This window comes from Chionomys nivalis, chromosome 18 (assembly GCF_950005125.1).
Source record: "Chionomys nivalis chromosome 18, mChiNiv1.1, whole genome shotgun sequence".
Taxonomy (NCBI): domain Eukaryota; kingdom Metazoa; phylum Chordata; class Mammalia; order Rodentia; family Cricetidae; genus Chionomys; species Chionomys nivalis.
The window spans coordinates 53,287,516-53,311,166 of NC_080103.1; the positions used below are offsets into that span (position 1 = coordinate 53,287,516).

Genomic DNA, 23,651 nt, shown 5'->3' on the forward strand with positions numbered 1-23,651 from the left:
ATGGTGAGTTTGCAAACCTGCAGAAGACACGGCCACAGTCCTCTGGAGCTCGTTGCCTTTTCATCTAAAGTGCACGCAAATGATGTGCTTATCTGTGGGCCCGAAAATATCCCAGCTTAATTGCACATTTCTTGGTGAGCAGAAAGCAATTTGCAAAGCTGAATGATTATTACATTTAAATAATCAAATATTGGGTGACTAGTTATTGAGTAGTGTGTAATGTTCCAAAAAAAAAGAGTAAAGAGGTAGAAAAAAAATCAAGTTAGGTATGATAAAGAGTGACAGAACAGGACACTTGACTTCCTCTTCTGGACTCCGCGTGAACAAATGGGCATGAAGTGTGCACACGCAAGTGTGTACATGCACCCCCCATACACATACACACAAGAGGGGACACATACACAGAGAGAAAGGAAGGGAGGGAAGAGGGGGTGTGTATATGAGAATTTCCCTTTAACTAAGATTAGGGGACAGTGCAGCTTATCTAAGGTGATGAAACTGAGCTTTGGGTTCAGGTCTGCTAGGATCTAGGGTCCCCTCTCTATTCACGACACTGTAAGGCAGACCAGAGGACTAGAGGACAGAAAAAGAAGCTCGAATTCATCCACAATACAGGTGGAGGGAGGCTGGGGAAGGAGTTGACAGCAGGGGACAAGGGCTAAACTGTGGGGACTCAAGGGGAGGTCCATCCCTTAGCTCTATTTCATGCACACCAGCTGGCCCTGTATTGTCATTGTCTAGTTCGAGCCTCAACTCAACCGAGTTCTTTGCTGGGGCTCAGCAGGTCTGTCACCTGCTAATGAAGGCTCTGAGCCAGAGAAGTGGGTGTCAGCTGTTGGGCTCCAAGAGCCTGATACAGAACCCAGTACACTGCTGGGCTGTAACTGGGATGCTGGGCAACTGAGGTGCAGTCTGTCTGTCTTCCATCTTCTCTCTCTTCCCACAGGTGCAGATCTGCCTCAGATCTATGTCACCTCCTGGTGAAGTGCTTCAAGGCGAACTCACTGAGCAATTCAAGCCCCCAGGATGAAGTTCAAGGCAGAATGGTTGAGAGTTCGAGACCAGCCTAGGGGTTTGCTGTTCTAAGCAACAATAAACTCCAGCCCATGTATGCTGCTAAACATGTGGATTCAACATGGTTGGCTGAGGCTCTCACAGAGCTCCGTCATCTGTCCAAGGGCACACAGGTAGGAATGTACCAATCTCTGGCTGATTGACAGTGCCCTCCCCTTCATTAACCTGACCTATAAACTGTAGCCCCTCTCTGTCTCCCCTTTCCCATTCAGTGAAGCTCTCGGTTCCATCTTCATGCGATGTTTTACCTCCAGGGCCTTCTCGTCTTTCACTCTGAACTGTTACCATGACCTCCTAAGAGGATTTCTGGTTAGGTGACTCTATTCTAATCCATTCCTTATCTTCCTACCAGGAAAGTGGATTGTGTCACCTTCCTGATTAGCCCTTCTGTTAATCCCCCACAAGCTAAAACTACCCTCCTTGGGCAGGGTGATGGGAGTGTTACGGTAGGGCTCTGTGTTTTCCTACAGTGTGGTTTCCTGCGCTAGTTACAAGGGTACAAGGCCATTCTACATCTTAGAGAAATTCTTTTACATCTTTGCCATTGTAGTGGCTCTTATGCTTGGATAACTAGGTCCATAGTTGGTGGAACTGTTTGTGAGGGATTAGGGGATGTGGCTTTGTTGGAGGAAGCGTGCCACCTCATGGTTGTGTCTCAAGCTCCTGTTCCAGTGCCTGCTGCCATGCTCTTGCCACGGTGGCCATGATGTCTAAACCTCTGAAACTGTGAGGCCCATCTTAAACGGGCTCTTTTAATAAGGTGCCTTGATAGTGGTAATTTATCACAGCCATAGAAAAGTCGGTAAGACAGCCATGAGAAGGGTGCATTTTTTGATTCCCTTCATCTGTTAAAGAGGTCTTCTCCATTGTTGCTAAGAATGTGTTGATGTCATGAATGCTGCATTTTTAACGAATATTTTCTGTACCTATCAGCACTATAATTAACTTATCCACTTGGTCAATCTCTAGGCTCATTTTTCTACTGTTAAATAAATCTTGTTTTCCTGGGTAAATCCACCCAGGTCTTCATGTGTTATCCTTCAAAAATTACATCTCTGGGTTCAGTTGGCGAATACTGTGTTGAGAACATGGCCCTGTGCACCGGCTCATGGAAATCCTTTTTCTGGAGAGGTGACAAAAGTCATGTGGTGGGGAGAAGCAAAGTTGGATTCCTACTTCCACCAGGGATTAGGACTTTGGAGGAGGGGCTGTCAGGAGCTGTGCAATGCCACTATAGGAAAATAAAGATGTTCTTATTCAAAAGCCCACATTCTGCACGGCTCAATAAAACTCAGCATGAGATGGAATTAAATCTGATAAGAGTTTAATTCTTTTCATACCAGTGAGCTAAAGCCTGCATTTAAAAATACACCTATATATGATCAGTCCGCTGTTTCACCTTGCACACCGCAAATCAATAAAAGGAGAGGGGCGATCAGCAGAGTCAGTCCAGGGACCGTCTTTGAGAATCTTTGCTAAATCATCTCCAAGTATGGTACCTTCTCTGCGGCTTTGCCTAGGCCGAGACTGAAGAGGACGGACTTCTCAAGCTCCACATAGCTCTCATACTCCAGCTTCAGCTCCGCCTCCAGGTGCTCTTTCGACTTGCTGTAGATTTTCTGGGTGGGAACAAGCGAGACAGCTCTGTCAGCCAATGGCAGTTTAAAAACCAAAGATAAATGAAAAGGAGTTGGGTTTTGTTGAAGAGCCGGTGTGGCTGCTCTCCCGAAGGGGTTTATGGGAGGGTAGGAGGACAGGTGGACAGAGGGGCCGTCTGAGGGTCTGGAGAAGTGGGGAGTGGGCAAGAGCCTGTCCTCTGTGGCGCCTTTATAGACCAGTGCTTGTCAACCTTCCTAATGCTGCGACCCTTTAACACAGTTCCTCATGGTGACCCTAACTATAACATTATTTTTGCTGCCCCCTTCCTAACTGTAATTTTGCTACTGTTATGAATTGTAATGTAAATATCTATGTTTTCCAATGGGCTTAGTTGGTTCCTGTGAAAGGGTTGAAAACTGTTGCTAAAGACTAACAAACTCCTTGCTTAGTCTTTCCCACGGGTCCTGCTTTCCCTATGTGGCCTGGAAGGTAGGTTGTTTGTACTTGGAGTTGTAGCAGCTGTGGGTAAACTGTAGCTGGAGAGTGTGACAGAGGCTCCTACAGGTGCACTTAGACCCGTGCTTGAGAGTACAACAAGCCATCCCCAGCTCATTGGTTGTAGTGGGACAGTTAATTCGCTGGGATTGCTCTGTGCACTGTCACCTCCCAGGGCGGCTTTTGGAGTGAGTCTTCTGCTTTGATTGTGTGACGTGAGTCTAGCAGTGGGTGATGTGTGCAGGACCTCGCTGTAGTCACATCTGCTGCTTTGCTTAGAGACCTGGGCTCTTGCCCGGAAAGTTACTTCGAAGGCTATTGTGTGCTTGGATGTGAAGAGGCCACAGGTGGGGTTCGTTAGGAATCTGTGCTGACAGAGTGGCAAGGGAGGAGACAAACCGACAAGAGACATGATTGCAAACCCAGGTGATCTGAGTGGGAACACAAGAACCGTTTATCGAGCATTGAGAAGTCCCCAGTTCTAGCGGATGGCAGAGAACCAGCTCCAGCGTTCCCGTTCCTGAGAGAGGGACAGAGAGAGTGGCCCGGAGAGTTCTGTGTTCCCCTGATGGCTGCGTGCAAGGTAGACATGCTCCCCACGTCTAGGTGTCAGGGTTCACAGCGCTGTCCATCACAGCACGACAAAAGACACCCCTCTCTGCCTTTCTGCTACCATCGTTAGCCTGACAACCATTTGATGCGGTGGTCACGTGATTTAGCCAAATGCCTTCTAGTGAGCATCAGAGGTAGCTTTTGGTAGACAGCTCATGGCTTGTGTCAATGGAACGTTCTCCAGACATGGGAATTCCATGTAACGGGAGCACTTTCCTGGGGATCTTTGTATCTACACGAAAGGACTTTAGAATTACAGTGAGTTACAGAAGGATGGCGCAGACAGACTCTCTCTGTTAGCAGGGCTGGGGAGCTGGCTCTGTGGGTATGATGCCTATCACCCAGCCTGATGACCTGAGTTCTTTCCATGGGACTTACACGACAGAGCACTGACTATGTAAAGTGCCCTCGGAGGTATGTAAGTTGTCTGCAGCCTCACCACCACATACAGAACACACCCACATGCAACAAACAGATAGAAATGGGATAGGATCTCATAGTGTCCTCGACAGGTAGCTGTCACTCATAGTGGCCTAGGAAACCAAAGAAATGTCCTCTTGGTTCTCATAAGGAAAAGCAGAAAGCTGTGGATTGCACAGGACTCCTGCGGGGTGAGCCTGGCCACACTTTCCCACGGGGAGGAGGCGGAGGCATCTCTCCTTTCTGAAATCTCACTCACGGTTTTCTTCTTCACCAGTTCCAGGGCCATTTCTTTCTTTTCTTGATCACGGATCAACTTGCGCTGCTGGACATATTCCAGGTGCCTGACCTCTCTTTCAAAGTAGTAGTTCACACTCGATACCTGCCAGAAGCAAAGGCCTGTGATGAGCTAGCCCCACAGGGATGCCTGTGGTCTTTCCAAGGCTCTTTCCGGATGCCTGCTGCTCCGTGGTTAGGATTTTCCTACTGCATTTCCCCACTCCACCTGACCAAACTGTATAACCACCTTCTGAACCATGAGCGGAAGAACCAACTAGAATGTTTCTCATCCCTTAGTGGGGTGTGAACTGGAGGTGTGCCTGCAGGTCAGGGAAGTTAGTTCCGTGTGCTTGCTTCTGTGCTTACATTTAGGCCCCTGTGGTTTTTGTCGTTATAGTTGGAAGGAGAGAGCTGCAAAAACCTTCAATTTTTACAGTATATTTTGCTTTTACAGTAGTATTTGCTTTTTCCCTCTTTTCTACCTTCTTACTTTAGAGACTGGAGTTGCATGTCCTCAACTGAACTTGGTAAACTCAGCTGAAGATAGTTACAGAGACTTTATATTTCTGGTTGTGAGCCTAGCCTTTAGTGGCGGAGCCATCTCTCCAGCCCTCTTTGGAGACTTTAAAGAGACTAGAAGCAGAGGTGAATTCCCCCAGCCGGCTTAGCATGCAGTCATATGAACATCAGAAGGGAGTCAACAGAGACCTCCCTTGGGGAAGGCAGTCAGGGCAAGCTTGCTGCCTGTCCGGAACTAGTGTGATGCTGGGACATGCAATAGACTGCAATCTATACATTTAATGTTAGTGCATATATATATATATATATATATATATATATATATATATATATATATGTTTTTCAGTCATCAATCCTTTTACACCCTCATTCTTAGGATTGCTCAAAATACTTAGGTGGTGAGTATAAGGTTGGAGGGGCAGAGTACTGTGGTTCAGATGCAGGGCCAGCAGTATGCAGATGTTAGGGAGGATGATAGAGAGATGTATGATGTGTTGTCAGAGTCCTTGGGGAAGGGTGTCTCTGACATGGCCGAGCTAATACTCAGTTACAGTTTGAAAAGAACGACTTACCCACGTCATTCGTTTGACTTCAAATGTGTGATTATTTTCCTTAGCTTCAAATTATCTAATTCATATGATAAAATATTCTCTTATTATTTAAAATGCCACCATTTTAAACACACTTTTAAGGTATGCCCCCAAAGGTTGGCAAGATGGTTTGGCAGGAAAGGGTGATTGCTGCCAAGTTTGCTGCCCCAAGTTCAATCCCTGGTACCCACATGGTAGAAGGAGAGAAGCAAGTCCCGCAAGTTCTTTCCCAATGCCCAATGTCCAGACTGTGTCACGGCATGCACCCACCCCAATGCAAATAAGTAAGTATAATTTTAGAAAAAGAAATGCATCAGCGACATTAAACTCGGGAAGCCGGGACTTTACTAACCTCGTTGAAGGAAGGGTGGCTCAGTGTCCACGGAATTTCTAAGATATGCAGCGTTCCATAATAATCGGCTATGGCTATAAACTGCTGCTTAGCTGGAGGGTAAAAAAAAGGAGAGAGTCAACAAACAGAAAGTCCTCTGAAGGGGCTAAACACAAAAGCTGTTCTGTTGTGTGGTTTCCCGAAGGACCTGCTGTGGTGGCTGTGCTCTTGGCACTCCATCAGGTGCTCATGACTGGACTATGTAAACACGGACAAGTCATTTGTTCCAGTTGCTGGGATGAAAGCTAAAACTCCGAGTCTTTGTCAGCTTCCCGCCACCTCAAATCTCACTTTCCTGGTGTCTATCTAAGGAGAGGAGCTGATAGCTAACTTTCTCTGCCGTCTGAGGAAAGCCCACCTGAGCCAACACAGCAAGAGCTGAAGGATCGTGCTGTATAGACATGTTTCTGAGACACAGCTGAACCACGGTTTTCCTATGACAAAACACTGAACAACAACAATAATAATGAACGGAGTGTGTGAGAATGCTCGTTCTCTATGCTTCCCTCTTCTTGTTTTCAGGAGGTCTGGTTCAAATTGCTGAATCCTACACTCATAACCCCGCTGGTACGAAGCCAGTGTTTTGTACCAAGGGTAGGAGAACAAGCTTTGGTGGTGCCTCATGGCTAAGTGGGAACCAGGCAGATGTTCTAGAGATCCTGAAGCCTGAGTCTCTGTGTGGAGTGTTTCTAGAAAAAAAATCATTGAGAAAACCTTGTGTCTATAGACTTTTGGAAACAAAGGGGAAGTTCTTCCAGGAAAGACAGGCATCCTCGAGTTACACAGACAATACTATTTGAGCCAAACAGACAAATTAGAAAAACAGGCAGAAAAAAAAAAAAAAAAACCAAGGGAATAAATTACTTTTCTATAGCTACGTCCTTGGATTTCTGCTTGTTTGGTAGGTAGGATATTGCTGTTTACTCATTTTCAACCCAGACACTACGGCTTAGTAGATCTATAACCCTAGAGAATTTTGTGATGCCGTAAAGGGAGGTGCCTGATGTGGTCATTGGGAGCATCACTAAAGTACATGATATTAAAAAGCTGATAAAGAAACACAACTCAGTATTCCTGGAAAGTAATAGCCAAAAAGCAGCAAAGCTTTAGGACCCCTCCCTCCCTCGTACTCTGAAGACTAGCGGATGCTTCCACTCTTGTGGTTCAAAATCGGCTTCGTTGGGACCTGATCAGAAGTCTGAGAAATCACGGCTGAGGAGTCCAAACAGCGAGGGACACTTTTGGGGTTCCCAGAGTCCAGGAGCAAGATGGAGAGAAAGAGGGGAGTGTTGTTGGAGAAACTAAGGGAAGCGTGGGGATCAGAAGGCAGGGCTGGTTGGAGGAAAACACGGGACGGGGGAGGGACTTTTTGGTGAACGCCCAGGCGTTCCTAGCTTCTCCAAACATGTTGCTGGATGGATTAGAATGAACATACTGGAAAAGGTCCAGGGTTTGATGTAGGTGATCATGGTGATGCAGATATTCTGGGACTGGGCTGGTTCGTGGGTTTTCTCCAGGAGGTCCCAGATATCGACGTATCCATCTTCTCGGCCGATGTAGAATACGCCGGGCCGTGTCAGGGACCAGTGCCCTGCCGTGTACCTTTTCGGTGCGCAGCATGTCTGAAGGAGCGGTCCAGTCTGAACACAGTGTAAAGGACACATTGAAAACTTTTGCTCTGACCCAAGGAAAATTCACAGTCTTTTTTTTTTTTTTTTCTTAAAAGTACAGCTCAGTTGGCCATGATTACTTAACCATAAGTTTATTGCACTGGAAAGTCTTACTTCCTTTTGTTGTAGAGTTTTATTGGAGAGAGAGAGAGAGAGAGAGAGAGAGAGAGAGAGAGAGAGAGAGAGAGAGAGAAACACGGAGACAGAGTGGTGCACGCCACAGTGCCCATGTGGAAGTCAAAGGACATCTGTGGAACTGGTTCTCTCCTTCCACTCTTACCCACTGGGCCATCTGGTCAGCAATAATGTTGTGGGCTTTTATATAGGACAAGCTATTTTCTCTCTCATTTATTTTATAAGCAACCTTTTTCTTTTTTGTTTTAGTTGGTTTTTAGAAGAGATTGAACCTTCCAATTTAGTTTCTGATCCTGATAACCCCACTTTATCTTGATGACAGAGACCTGCTGCCCATGGAAACAGTCCAAGCATCCACAAAAAGCAAACAAAAAGACGACTGTTATGGTTTGAATATGTGTCTCCCACAGACTCATGAGTCGAATACTTGGCTCCCTGCTGGTGATGCTGTTTGGAGGATGGTCTGGAAACTTTAAGTGGTGGGACCTAGCTAGAGGAAAGCCTCACCTTTGAAGCCTACACCCGATCCTGGTCCTGTGCCTCTGCTTCTTTTCTGCGGAGAGGTGAGCATCTTTCTCTGCATGCTGCTGAGGCGTGGGAGGGACCAGAACTAACTGACCTACACAACCACATACCAGTCAGGCAGGCGAGATCTCTGCTCCTTTAAGTTATTACTGAGGGTTTTTCATCACCATGGCCCAAGAGGAACTAACGCAGCTGTCCACTCCAGCTGGAACCAGCAGCAGTCTAGATGGCTGTAGCTATGTTTGGGAGAGACTCTCGGGCACCAAAGCATAAGGGAATCATCATTTTTCCCCCTCTCCACCATGAGATAATTTGCTAACTTGGGAAAGTTGTCTCAGAGGAGAGATTGGAATACGCTTTACCCTACTGGCATGTCTGCCTACCCATGAGGTATGTCCAAGTGTCCCTTAGAGTTCAGAGACTAAAGCAAGCATGGGATTGTCTCCCACAAGTCAACCCCATGCATAGGAAACCCTGTCATGAGGGCAGAAGACTGCTCAGGCCTTGTCACCTCCAAGCCTTTCTGTCCCCATTCTCTCAATTCCTTTAGTCTCTGGTGGGGGGAGGGGTGGTAATCTGGCTTTTGGTTCCTGCCAGTCTTCTGAAAATCATACCAGAGTTCGTTCGTTCGTTCTTTCTTTCTTTCTTTCTTTCTTTCTTTCTTTCTTTCTTTTTTTGTTTTATTAATTTATTTTTTGAGACAGGGTTTCTCTTTGTAGCTTTGGAGCCTGTCCTGGAACTCACTCCATAGACCAGGCTGGCCTCAAATTCACAGAGATCCACCTGCCTCTGCCTCCCAAGTGCTGGAATTAAAAGTGTGCGCCACCACTGCCTGGAGAGTTTTCTTTTTCTACTAAAAAAAACCTTCCTCATTGTACAAACAAACAAACAACAACAACAAAACAAATGAAGCCTTCATTATTGACAGAAAGTTTGTGGATGGAGATTTAAGTTTTATTTTTATTTTAGTTTTATTTTTTAAGCCTTCAGTTTTATTCAGTGACACTCTGTGTGCAAATGTTGACACACGTTTCTTTTTAAAATTATTTACATGGATTAGATATCCAAGGGGGGCTATTTGGTGGGCGAGCATGTATGTTCCAGTTGTGACACACATGTGTGCTCTGCCTGCTGTCCCTGTTCCTCCAGGTTTTTCACAATCTCATATTTCTCTCAAAGGGGCTTAGTAATCCAGATTTCCCACCAAAAAGAACCAGTTTGCCCTGCCCTGCTTCACTGGATAGAACTTTTTTTTTTTTTTTTATAGTTTGTCTTGGCAGTCTTGCTCCCATCTGGCAGCCCCATCTCTTAATCATGACCAGATCTTACCAGTGCACACACGTGTCTGGACAAGCAATGCTTGGCTGTCCCTGGGCCCTCAGTCTACAAATGCCAGCTTCCTGAACCTGCCAATGTGCTGCTGGTGCAGAAGACAAGAGGCCGCCCAGCGATCCCGGGGGCTCCTCTAGGCATCAGGGTCCCACCTCCTGCTTTACAAGGAGGAAAACTCAAGTCCGAGGAGCTGCCCACAGTGGATATTCTCGAGAGCAAACTCTATTAGGTTCCAGAGAACAAGGGCCTTGCTGTGCTGTTTACTTCCTCTCTGGAAAGAAAGCCACGTGGTGGTGTTTTCAGACTCCCAGTGGTTCTGCTGAGGAGCTAGAGCCAGGCCATCTGTTCTCATTTCTCTATAAAGTGCCCCACGGGCATGATGCACTGGAACAGTCATTGCTCCCATTGTCTTTCTCAGTAACAAAGGCACGCCCGCCCACTCTGTTCCGCAGGCAGCTTACCATGACTTCTTCCTTCCAGATGGCCACGTTCCAGCCCCCAATAGTGAGGATGATGTCGTTGTAGAAAGGGGACCTCTGAACGGTGTGGACAGCCCCGTCATGGACAGTGTAGAGGTTTACAGGTTTCTTAGCTGTGGAAGTAGACAAGGCCAACTTTGGGTACATGGTCTGTCACAGAAACTTGCCTCCTGGGCCACTTCTCAATGCCACGTTCTCCTTCATTTACCTGTTTGTCAGTTCATTCAGGGAGTTACTAACTATTTGTGGATTGCTTACATATACAAAGGTCTTTGTGTGGGTGGCTGGACATTGGCTAGCTAGTAACCCAATGTGGTCCTGGCCTCAAGTGGCTGACAGTCTAGTGGGAAGAGAAGATATCCAGTAAACAAATCCTCCAGCAAGTTAACTGAAACCTTCACTAGGAAGAAAGACAAGGGACACTCCTAACTTAGAATGGTTGGGAGAAGGAATCATTTAGGTCTTAGTGGAGTTGAGTGCTGGAAGTTTCTGGTGAGGAGGAACAGTGCACACCTAAGGACACACACCAAAGTCCCGGAAGGGGAGCGGTAAGTGGAACCTGGAACCACAGGCATGAGGCATGAATGGACCGGGTCTAGAAGGATCAGACTGTGCACAGCCCTGCAGGGAAAGAGTTCAGATGGAGGCTAAAGTGTAATGTCTTTGTATGAGTCCAGCTCAGACCCAAGGCTGGTTCCGAAGCTGCTATGGTGGGAATGGGTTAGAGGCAGGTGGAAGCGAGGTGGGGACCCAGTGAGGACTTCTGTGGTAGTTTAGGTGTGTGTGTGTGTGTGTGTGTGTGAGAGAGAGAGAGAGAGAGAGAGAGAGAGAGAGAGAGAGAGAAGGGAGGTAGAGAGGGAGGGAGAAAGAGAGGGAGGGAGGTGAGAGCTGACTATAATTAATCCGCAGTAAAGGAATGGATAATCAGGACACATTTGTGGATCAAGATATGGAGGCAGCTTGGCCAGACAGAGAGTGAGGTGCAGTGCTAAGAGCAGCCCAGTTTCTGACCAGAGAGCCAAAGGCTTGAAGCAATTTCACTGATTGCAGCTAACAAAGGTAAAGTTCAGATGCTGAGACCAGAGCTCAACAGATCCTTGGCCACAGGCCTGGGGGGCTTCCTGCCTCTCAGGTCCCTGCCCAATGCATATCAGGGTAGGGCCTGGCTTTCTCTCCCATCTGCCAGGGTTGACCATTGACCTGAATGCTCTTCATTCCCTGCTCCAGACTCCAGGGATGACCATAAAAGCAAAGGCCTGTGGGGCCTAAGCTGCAATGACTCTGTCTACACTGAAACTGCAAATTGATTCGGCAGCTCATCATTTTTAAGGTATGTGAGGGCTGACTCTTCCCCCTCCCCCATTCAACCCTGAAGGGGTATTAAAGAGAAAGGGACCTCCTAAAATTATAAATCGGGGCTTTGAAAGGTTATTTGTCCATCCACATTCACGGCACCACCATTTGCAGTAGAAGAAAAGCGGGAATAACCATGGGTGAACGTCCAAACAAAATGTAGCCTAGGTAGGTGATGGGATATTATTCATCCTGGGCTGCAGAGATGGCTCAGTAGTTAAGCACACTGGCTATTCTTCCAGAGGTCCTGGGTTTGATTCCCAGCTTTGGAGCAGATCAAAACACCACGTCTCTATTTAGGGGCAGAGACATTCTAGTAGGAAGGGGTCACTAAGTTTCCTGTAATATTCTTCCCTCAAGAGCAGAGACTCTAAAACCATTAGGAGATGAGTTGTAACTGGGGAATTGATATAACCCATTCCCACCATGAAAATCCAGAAGTCTAATCCCAAAGCTGTTCACCAAAGGGATCAGCGTCAGGACTGGAGTCGAGGTCACAGCCTCAGGTGTAGCTTCCAGGCAGAGGTGCTCATTCAGAAAGCGATAAGAAACCAGAACTCTCCACTGGACCTCAGGGGCTGGAAAGCATGGACATTTCCTGCTTCTGGCCAAGGACAAAAATGGAACTGTTCGCTTCAAGGTCCTTTCCCCTAAAGTGACTGCCTGGTTTCTACTTCCGGTCCTCGTCGTTATCTTCACTGACCCCACAGTGGTGTCGTCAGGCACCATCTGAGGCTGAGAGCAGAAGTCCCCGCCCTTTGCGGTGACACAGCTCCTTGGTGTGTCCAGCAATGGACCTGAAAAGTGTTGGGATTTATGACTTTCTTTGCTTTGTTGCAACAAAAATTTCAAGAACTTTTTGGGAACAAAAACGTTCCCAAAAACGTTGAAAGGGAACTTCGGGTGACTCAAGTCTGTGTTTTCAGACCATGATCTTTCTCATTCTCATTCTCATTTGGCTCTCGAATAAATTTTCTTTTAGTCCCTTAGAGGTGAGAGCTGGTTTTACATTAACAGTGGGTTGCAGGATGACTACAAAGGGTTAAAAAGAGTGGGGTTCAAGAGGTCTCAAGGGTTCCGAGAAACAGGAGAGACTGAAGGAGATGTGGCCTGTGGGGTGAGCTGACTAACCCAAGTTAGTCAGAAGTCAAAGGAGCCATTCTGACTTGCTGGCTGTGGATGCAGGCTTCAGGGTCAGAGTTGAGCTGTCCACTTCAGTCCAGTTGCAAAGGCAAAAGGGCAGGGCTGGGTCCAGCTCGAGGGAAGGGTAGAAGGTCCAGGTGGGTGGACAAGAAGGCAGGCAGCAGTTTTATCTAGGAGGCCGTATCGGGTGAGAAATGAGCTAAGCTGAAGGAATAGTCTGGGCGTTCCCCGCATGGGGTCCTTGACAGGTCTGGAGGGGCTGTGGTCTCTGTAGGGCTAAGTACCTACATTTTGGGGCAGGAGGTTGGAGAGCAGTCTGAAATGTCTGATAAGTTGTTGGGGCTAGTTTCCCTGATTTTTTTTTTTTTTAAAATTTGCCCTTGTTTCCTTACTGTCCCAAGTCACCCTGATACATTTACAGGGTGGCACTCTTTCTACTCTTCCCTGATAATAATTTATCAGTCTGTGCACTGTGTGTGGTACCGGACAGATACCATTTGGATGCCCATCATGCAGCAAATGTCATCCTCCATCCTAAAAACTCACCACCAGGCTGAGTGTAAGAGGAGTCTCGTCGGCGGGTTGGTCAGGGCCTGGTCTGAAGGGCCACTGCTTTATACAATATAGAACAGACTGATCTCAACAACAATAATAAATAATAATAATAAACTAATAAGAATGGTGGCTCTTCTGGGCAGGAAGCAAGAGATCCTCTTTCTGAGGCTTCATCTTGAAGAGATCACAGAATTCATAATTCCCAGTCCTTCTTGAGTGGTCTAGAAAATTCCTTGTAAGGCAGAAGACACACCAGACAACCAGTGGCTTTGTTTTTGTGGATGTTTTTGTTTGTTTCAGGGTTACCCTTGGGGAAGTTTCCCTCCACACTGTCTCTGAGTGAGCAGGGCTGTCCTGGGGCCTGGAAACCCTCGGAAACTGTCTGATCAGCTATGACATTATCCACAATGGTAAGGTGAGTTGTTGTTAATAACATCCTACGCTAATCTTTTCTTTCTGGTGTCCTTTGGAAGACTAGCGTGACTTTCAACAATGAACGGAGCTGTCCCTAAGTTATTAAATGGAGTGCCAGAGCCCCCAGGCCAGGTTGTGTTAAAGACAATTATAACAAAACCAAAAGGCACAGACTGGCGGCACACGGCCTGCATTCAAAGACTCCCATTGCTGCCCAAGGCAGCGATCCCACAGGGCTACTGTGACAATGACAGGCGTTTAGCCGTGGAAAGTACTGGAAGGGTACCTGGCGTGCATAAATGCTGACTGCACAGTTTAAGGGTCTACTACATACAATGGTTTTTGCCAACTGTCCTCACTCAGATCTGCATCTCTTGACTTGGTCCTTGGATCATGTGGAAATATTTAATGTGACCCCATCCCCATCTCATTTGGGGTAATCTGCCTTTTTTTCCCCCTAAGAGGATGGAATTCTCTCTCCTGCTTGGTTGTGTAGAGCTAGGCAGATGAGGAGGAACCAAGTTGTGGCTGCTCCCTCTGCCTTTGCCCAGGAGACATCCTGATGTTTATGACAGATGCAGGGTGGGAGCTCACAAGGAAAGCATCTGCAGCCCACGGACTGCGAACAGGGCACATGGATTACAATTGAGGGCAGCTGTGTACCAATCCTCCCACCCTGCAAGCATTATTCAATGGGAATAGCAGGCTGGTACAGCATTGCCTGTGGCTCTCGGCTGATGGCTTCAGGGGCTCCCATGGCCCTGGGTTAAAGCTCTTCTCGTTTGCTGGGAATGAACTAAATGCCAATGAATGAAAAGCAGCTCCTTTCCATCCTGACCACCCATATCCCACTGGCCAGGAAATCTTGGTGCAGAGAACCTCGCATCTCCCACGTTTTTCGCTATGTGGCTGTGACCGTGCCTGCCTGCTAGTCCACATTGCTCTTATTAGGCCGCTGTGACTGCACATCCTGCTTCCGTTAGGAGTTAGGACCTCCACAGGCAATAGCCAGCTCCGCTGGCCCAGTCTCCACTCTTGCCAGATGCTTTTTCTGAATATGGTTGGCTCTGGAAATCTCATTAATCCGTCAGAGTTCTTTGTCCCTGTCGGATGTTGTTGACCTCTGGGTTGCTATGCTGTGGCCCCGAATTCTCCTGCTTCCCTCCTGTCCATTGCTCCTTTGGGTTCCCTTGCGCTTGCCCTTGTTGCTCTGTGGACAAGGAGGGTCTTTCCCCGTTTAACCTGAAAATTCTCCACCCTTCAGGGCTGTGGTGGTTTGAATGAGATGACTCCCATCTGCTCATACGGAGGTAACTATAAAGGACAGGACATGTGGCCTTGTTGGAGTAGGTGTGACCTTTAGGAGGAAGTATATCACGGGGAATAGGCTTTGAGTCTTCAAATGCTCAAGCCAGACCTAGTGTCTTTCTTACTCCCTGCTGCCTGTCAATTTAGATATTGAACCCTTGGCTCCTTCTCCAGCACCATGTCTGCCTGCATGTCACCATGCATCCCGCCATGGTGACAATGGACTAAACCTCTGAAACTGTAAGCCAGCACCGACTAAATGTTTTCCTTTATAGGAGCTGCTGTGGTCCTGGTGTCTCTTCACAGCCATAGAACATTGACTAAGACAGGACTCAGCTCAAGTGTGGGTCCAAGTGGGACCATTTCTAAACAGCCGAGAAAGACAGCTCTTCTCTGGACTTCTCCGGCACTCTCTCTTTGCTGACAGCCATAATGCTAGCATCTGTTTGCCTTGCCAACAGGACACTTCCTCCTCGTCTCCTCTCACCATTGTCTGACCCCCAGCATCAAACTGGAATAAAGGCCCCCACTGTTAAATAGTTTCAAAATCTGGCTATAAGAGGAGATGGGACCCCAGGAGCATATATGAGACCAGGAGAAAGTCACATTTGCCATGAGTACTCCTCTACTGTGGGTCACAGGACTGCATAGTGCCACCATGATACATAGTGTCGGCGTGCAGCACACATGTCCACCATGGGCATCCCTGAGTGAGCTCATAAGTATAGCAATACCCCCAAGGCGCAAAGCTTCACAGACGAAAGGAATACAGAGAGGCGGAAGGAGGTCTTCAGAACACACGCGGTGGCTACACTCTTGATCTCATGGCACTGGTAATTACTGGCATAATATCTGGGCAAGCAAGGGAGAGCTGATCCACGAGGCCCCATTTCCCCTGAGGAACTATAGACAGATGATGGTTTTTAGTCAGGCAGGGGTTCATCAAGCCCCGCCACTTCCTGAATATCTGAGGATAGTCTGTGGTGGCTGGAGGAGGTATGACATCTCTTCAGTGATGTAGACACTGGCAAAGAAGCCCATGCTCCTGTAAAGAAGTCTGAACCAAGGACCAGTAAGCAAGCCCAGTGAAACTCATTGGCTCATTAATAAATAAAGTAATAAGGACCAGGTAGGAGGATGAAGGGGACCAATGGGAGTCGGAAGCAGATAGGAGAGGGTGATGAGGAGTGGTGATGATAAAAATGCATTTTATATGTGTGTTAAAATGCCATAAGGAATCCCATTATTACATATAATTAACATATGCCAATAGCAACAGGAAGATCTTATTAATAGCGAGCTAGCCCATAAAACTTACGCATAAACCGTCCAGTTTCAGAGTCTCTCTCCATTTTCCAGTCTGTGTATATCACTTCGCCTTCCTAGAAAGATAACAGGTTCTGGATAAATGCGGTAAGTTCAGAGGCAAGAGATCTTGTTTTCTGTGGTCCTGGGCTAAGACTGGGGGGACAAAGACAGATAAAAGCAACAAGTCACATGAGAATTCAGTGTGCCAGGTGGAAAGAGAGGCTCAAAATTGTTACTGCATTTGATTCCAAGATGAAATAAATGAGTTTGCTTTATGTACACATGGTGATAGGAGTGACCTGGTTGGCTGTGGAGACTCGCTATGCGTGTTTGCTGGCCTTCCTAACTTTCTGAGGGTGAGTGGCGGGGCGAGAACAGGTTTGGGTTATTCAGTGATTTGTTCTCAGCGTTTTAACCAAGTTAGGATGTAATAAAGACCTGGAATAAGGCAGAGAGGAACAATACATCACGACATTTACCTTTTAAAGCTGAGAACAGGAAGCACACATCTAGCTCAGATTTAAGGATTGTGCAGCTCGGTGCTAATCTGTGGTTGTTTTAAGGAGAGGGAAAGACAGAAGCCTCCAATGTGGAGCAGCCAAGGAGACAGTCACACAGATGGGAAAGAGACAGAGGTGGTGAGCGACAGTGGGGCAAGGCAGTGGTCCCACCGTGAACCGGCTCCAGGTCACCCAAATCCGGGCGACCTTGAATGTGTGTTCCTCTGGCCTCCTGCTTCCTCCTCCTGGGTGCTGAGATCACCTATGTGTGCTCTCAGGCCTGGTTTATGTGGTGCTCGAATGGAGCCCAAGACCTCACGCATGCTAGGCAGGCACTCGGCGAACTATGTCCCCAGCCCATTAAGGAGATTTCAGACCTGAGTCTATAAGGCATCTCAGTCAAAACTCTTAAATACAAATGAACATATTGAACGTGAAAACGCCTTCAGGCAGCAAACCCGTCAACTAAAGGTTATAAAACTACAGCAGTGGGGGTGGGGGTGGGGATGTAGTTTAAAAACCAGACAATTCTAGCTTACCTCTGTCCCCACAAAGAACTTGGTGCAGAAATCATCTATCGGCTTGAGCATATTGGCTAACCCAGCTTCGAGATTGTGGTAGGGGTTTATTTCGGCTGCCTTCAGGGCTCTGATCTGGTTTAACATCTTGTCTTTCTGAAGAACGTGGATAGAAGAAGTACCTGTTTAGAGAGAAAGACAGATCATATTTTCTGATGCTTGCCACACGCATCTATTACATTCGTCCCCTTCTCAATAAGGCTTCGGTTAAGTCCGAAACTCACCAGGCTTCAGTTTAGCTGTAACTCCCCACCTTTTTAGACCACCACCAACTGTGTCATTATACAGTTGTCTACTATGCTTTAGAGCTGAGTGTGCAAGCAGCATAAGGGACAGGTATTCTGGAGGCCGACAGACTGGGATATTTTTTTCTCGTATTTCATGTTATTTTACTTTTTTTTTTTTTTTCCAAAAACGCTATTTAGATCTTTATCTAAAAATGTAAAAAGTGTTAAACATGTTCTGAACTTTTTTTTTTTTAAACAGTACTGGGAATTGAACCGGAGGTTCACAAAACATTCAATCTGGGCAGGTGGAGGAGAGAAGATCAGGAGAGATGTTCAAAGGTATCCCACCCCAACAGCAAAGGGAAGCTTCGGGCAACCTGTGGGAGCAAACACAGGGCCCTATGGAGAATGCCCACTTTCTTAGCACCGGTCCAAGTCCCTCCCACCTGCTCCTTCCCAAACTCTTCCTCTTCAACAAGAGATAAACATTTACAATTCTTGAAATTTGTCCAGGGGCACATGGTGCATGAGGCCTGCAGCTCCCTAACCAAAGGGGGCTAGGACCTGCCCCGGCGCTTTTTGGCAGGAAGGATGCCACACAGTTTAACTTCCTCCTCACTGTCCTGGTTCTCACTCTCTTCTTCAGAAAGATCATTGTTTATACACACAATCCGATGCAGACCAGTGACGCGCACGGGCCCAGAACCCGACTTCAGGCGGAAGGTTACAGGTGGCTGGAGCTGGAAATCATCCAAACAGCATGGGCTGGCAAGATAAGCTGAGATTGGCCACAGGAACAGCAGTCTTCTGGTTGTCGTGATCCCGGGCCACAGCTTCCCCCACATTACACTCGACTTTGGCCCCCTCGGTAAGGCACAGCTTGTTCAACCCCAGCACGTGTTCCTCTTCCTCAACCTTGAGAGTAAAGGAGCGGGTGTGGCCAGAGAGCTCACAGCCGAAGAAGAAATTGTCCATCGTGACTGGAGCCGGGACTTTCAGGTCTCCCAACCCCTAGCCCGGCTGGGCTCTCTTGATTGAAGAACACTAAAGCAGCTGCAGTGTAGTGCCGGCGGCCATGCTGGAACAGCCGTGAGAAGCTCCGCCCTGTTGTTATTTTACTTTAGAGAAAGGTCTTTATGATGTAAAGTTTATAGATATCGCTAAGCTTTGGAAAATAGAGAAAAGCACACACCAGATAACAAAAACATACTTAATGTCACATCTCTCAGAGATAACGCCACTGAAGAACTGCTATTTCCCTCCTAGTGGCATCTCTGTGGATACACGTAAAACAGGTTGTAAATATGGGTTATATCTTGCACTGGAGGTGGCTCCGTAGTTAAGAGCTCTGGCTTCTCTTTCATGGGACCTTGGCTCAGTTCCCAGCATCCACATGGCAGTTAACCACTACTTGTGACCCCAGTTCCAGGGGATCCAGTGCCTTCTTTCGGCATCTGTGGGTACCTGACAAACGTGGGGTGCACACATATACATGCAAGCAAAACACTCATACACATAACAATAAGTAAATATTTAAAAATGGAATCATACTATTTTAACTTGAGGGAGTGCTCCTTTGTTCTCTTAGGGACAGGTGAGAGAAATCGAAGAGGGGGAAAGATAGGGAACACACAAACACTACAGAAGGTGTAAACATCAAGAAAATAATAGGGTTTTGGAAAATCAGAGAGTGTGTGCACACACGCATGTGCACAGCACGTGTGAGAAAAGTCAGAGAACATCTTTCTGTTCTCTCCTTCAACCACGTGTGTCCGCGGGATCAAATTCAGGTCTTCAGGCTTGACCTTACCTGCTGAGCCATCTTGGTGGTGCAAGAAACCCAGTTTCCTGCTGTGGAGTCAAAGAGGCCAGAGAATAGCGGTTTCACTGGGAGCATTTACTCAGACTTGAGTGGGATAACCTTGGGTAGTTGGTGAATTCAAAGCTATTATTATGCGCCTCAGAGTTCCAGTCTCTGGGGTTAGTAATTCTTACACTGACTTTTACTGACAACTTGCTACGAGCCAGGCACTAAACTGTGTGCACGCCTATATTAACCCATCTGCGCAATGCCCTATGAGGTAGCCACCTCTGTTACATACTCCTTTTATCATCTTACTTCCCCCCAAACAGGATAGAGAAAAGGCAAGGCACAGAGAGGCACGGTCATTTACTTGGTCAAACAATAAACTGTGGCTTTGAGATATTAAACCAGAATCCACTCTTAACCACTATGCCGCTGCCGAAAATGTATGTGGCAGGCTGTGAAGGCTATTCTAAAAGAACTCAGTAGCTGTTAGAGTGAAGCCTTTCTCCTTGAGATATGTACAGAACTTCTCGTGGAAAAGTGGACCTGGCGTCTGCCTAGAGCCTCCACCCTTCTGACTGGTGTTCATGGCACTGGAAGGTGCTCTGTGTGCTGTTACAGGAGAAAGGTAACCAGAGACCCAGTTACAAAGGCTTTAGTTTACCACCATGACCTGCCTGCGTGACATGCAATAGTGGCTCAGACACTGTGGCAGTAACCAGTCACTATATGATTATATTTAAGACCAAAGTCAGATGGAACCCATGCCTGACAGGCCAGAGACCTAGGGAAAAACCAAACACTATTGCTCTGCTGAAGGGACCTAGCAATACAATGGCTCTTAATTGCATTCTGCTATACCCATAGAACAGTTTCTTGCTCAGCCACTACCAGAAAAGCTTCTTTATGCGGATGGGGACAAACAGCAGAGACCCACACTGGATGATGTGCAGAGGATGAGAGACCGTGAAACTCCCTGTACTAAATGGGAGGTCTCATTAAATCCCTTCCCTCAGGTCTCAGGGAACTTTGCAGAAGAATAGGTGGAAAAATGGTAAGATCCCGAGGGGATGGAAGCCATCAAGAAAACAGGGTCTTCTAGGTGCAACAAGAGCCGACACCCACAGGAACCCAGAGACTGCGACACCGTTCTCAGGGCCTGCAGAAGTCTAAGCTAGACAGGGTCCCAGTGCTGAGAAAGGAGGGAGACATAAGCCCCCACAATAACCCAGAAGTTATTTCTCATTAACGACTGCTCACAAAGGAAAAAACAAAACAACAACAAAAAAATAGTCTTCTCTAAAGGCATCTCACTGAGTATACAAACCACACTCAAGGGCAGGCCCCATGCTCAGCAGAAGACGGCCAACATGAAAACAAACTCAGTGGTATTTTTGGAGGTTTTTTTTTTTTTTTTTTTGATTTGTTTAGGTTTTTCTCTTCCCTCCCTGCCTAACTCTCTCTCTCTCTCTCTCTCTCTCTCTCTCTCTCTCTCTCTCTCTCTCTCTCTCTCTTTCTCTGCATCTGTATGTGTTTCTTGTGCTTTTTCTTTGGCTTCTTTTTATCCTGTTTGTGTCTTTGTTTTTTTCCTATTTTGATTTGTTTATTCTAGTTGCCTCTTTGGTTTTTAAGGAGAGAGAGAGAAAGGCTATGGATTTGGGTGGGTAGGGAGGTAGGAAGGATCTGGGAGCAGTTAGGGCAAGGAAAATCATGATCATATTATATGAAAAAATATATTTTCAAATAAAAAGTAATACACACAGAATATCTTATAAGTTTTTATTGAACCGTTTCTAGGGGCCGCTAACTTCTGGAGAGGTCTTTGGTCACTAGATGGCGACAGAGTGCCAGAAAACCGAGCGGATTCAACAGGGGCCGGTGAGTCATGGTCCAAACCAGGGTTGGATCAATAGGCAAAATGTCACAGGAAAGTCCTGTGTGCACTCTGCTGGACAGATCCAGGCTGGCCAGAATAGGTGTGTAGCTGGCAGTGGGCCAAAACCACTATCTAATAAAATTCTTAAAGCTGGCTATTTACCCAGGAGGCAGGAAGTGGCCAACCTTTCTGAGACCCTGGGATTGCCGGAAACATGAACTTTTGTATGGGCCGTGTGTGTCTCTGCTGAGAACATATCATTTGCTTCTATGATGTGGTTTATCCCAAATGCTTTTCTTTAAGGATAACTTACAACATCATGTTGTCCAGAAAGAAAATAGTCATTTGATGTCTTCCTGTTTGACAACTTAGGGGTGTGCTACTTACTTTAAACAGGCTTTTCTTTAAGTGCATGCAAATGTATTTGATATCTGTTCCACCAGAATATTAGTTCTGTGAAAGGAAAGACTTATCTTTAAAAAGATTTATTATATAAATTGTGTGTGTATGTATGTGTGTGTGTGTGTGTGTGTGTACGTGTAAGTGCAGATGACCACTCTACAAGAGAGGGTGTCAGAGCCCCGGAGCAGGAGTTGGGCAGTTGTGAGTCATCTGCTGTGGGTGCTGTGAACTGCACGGGGGGTCCTCCAGAGGAGAAGCATGTGCTCTTGTGGGCTAAGCCATCTCTCCCGCCCCAGACCCGCCTTTCAACCGCTGTGTTCTCAGAGCCTGGGGCTTTTTGAGAGCTTACTTGTTGACTCAATGTAGTGTGAGCATGGTGCCTAGCATGCATGAGGCCCTAAATTCACTTCCCTGCAGCATGAAAGGAAGGGAGGAAACATTAATTTTAGGATTTATGTTTCTAAAGGCAGAATTTCAACATTTGAAGCAGCAGCTGAAGGACAGTACAGGGACAGACGAGTGTGCAACAACAGAAGATCACATCCATGCCTCTCCCTCAGCAGTCGCTAGGACAGAGTCTCTCCGCACGCGGTTGCAATTTCTGTAACTTCAGTTCATGACTCAAGGTCTATTGATGTCAGGAGAGAGTAAATGGAAAATTCCAGAAGCACCTCATTTTAGGTTGCCTGTCAGTCTCCTCAGGGCAATGAGACCTGGTGCCATCTGGTTCCACGCGGCTAAGGTGTGAGCTGCCCCTGGGGCAGCACATCCGCTGCACAGGGCACCTGCCCTTCAGTCACTTAGCCATCCTGCTAATCAGATAGGCAGCGGTGGCACTGCCGACCTCGGGCTCCAGTGACCCCGCCCCCTTTAACTTACTAACAGTGCCCAAGTGCAAATCAGTGAGCCTGGTGAAGCTGCAAAAACAGTTCAAGTGAAAAGCCGGAAGCAGAACCTAGTACTTTTAGGGACCGAGTCATGGAAGCTTTATTCCAGGATACAGTCATAATGCTGTATTTTATGAATAGTTCCATTATTAGCATCTTAATTGTCTTGTTTATAGAGCAAATCTGTGTGTTTGTGTCTTGAAGTGGCTATTGAAGATCTTGGAGCTCATCCCTCACAGATGGCAGGACCACTGCTTGCTAGCTGACTGGGCTAACAAAGCTTACAGAGCTTCTTGGAAGTCAGGGCCATGACCCCATGTCATAACTGAGCCTGGGGTGGGCATCACTAAAAAATGAGTAAAAGTCTTCTGGCCCTGGGCAGGTGGCACACACCTTTAATCTTAGTGCCCAAAAGGCTGGTGGAGCTCTGTGAGTTAGTCTACATTGTGAGTTCCATGACAACCAAGAATATGTAGGGAAGATCCTGTTTCAAACAAATCCTACCCAATAATGGACTTTAAACAAAAGTTGGAAATTTTACAACTGAAATCCTTGGGGACAAGGCAAGTGTCTGAGAAACGCCTCAGCTGCTGGGTAGTTCTGTGCACTTTGTACGTTTCCAGGGCACTTTGCTCTCCAGTTGAAGCACTCAGCAGACACTCCGAGGGTTCAGGTAGCTTGTGCACACCCTTCCATCATTTTCCAAAGAGGTATGGATTGAGCCAAGCTAGATTTAAAAATGAATTTTCCTCTTTCATTTGGTTTAATTTATCATGGTGCCATGTAGCTGTTAGTTTAAAAATTATGATTATAGAAATTGGTTTCTTTGTGTTTCATAATTGATTTGGCTATGCCTGAGATAAGTTTCGGTCTATAAAATTATTCTTTTTATAATAATACACATCCCTTAGGTGGGCTTCACTCAACATTACATTTGATTTCTATGTTCTTTGAGGCTTTCATACTTGTTTACAATGTATTTTGGTCATATCCACTGTACTCGTTATGGCTAAGATTGCTGGAATGAAACACCACAACCAAAAGGCAGGTGGGGAGGAGGAGAGGGTTCTGCCACTCACACTTCCATAGGACAGCTCATGATTTAAAGCAGTGAGGACGGGAACTCAAGCAGGGCGTCAACCTGGAGGCAGGGGCTGACGTAGGGGCCATCTC

General features: G+C 46.8%; 1 protein-coding gene and 1 pseudogene across 1 annotated transcript in view; both read right to left on the reverse strand.

Annotated features, from left to right (window-relative positions):
- Positions 1-2,434: 2,434 nt before the first annotated feature.
- Positions 2,435-23,651, reverse strand: part of Dnai3 (dynein axonemal intermediate chain 3) — a 54,296-nt gene continuing 33,079 nt past the window's right edge. The window contains exons 17-23 of the mRNA XM_057793518.1: positions 17,241-17,401; positions 16,212-16,275; positions 10,103-10,233; positions 7,415-7,619; positions 5,941-6,032; positions 4,460-4,582; positions 2,435-2,693 (exon numbers count right to left, since the gene is read on the reverse strand). Of these exons, the coding sequence (XP_057649501.1) occupies positions 2,550-2,693; positions 4,460-4,582; positions 5,941-6,032; positions 7,415-7,619; positions 10,103-10,233; positions 16,212-16,275; positions 17,241-17,401 (920 nt within the window). The 3' untranslated portion in view covers positions 2,435-2,549. The remainder of the gene's footprint in view (positions 2,694-4,459; positions 4,583-5,940; positions 6,033-7,414; positions 7,620-10,102; positions 10,234-16,211; positions 16,276-17,240; positions 17,402-23,651) is intronic.
- On the reverse strand, positions 18,064-19,328 carry LOC130889858 (nucleoplasmin-3-like; annotated as a pseudogene).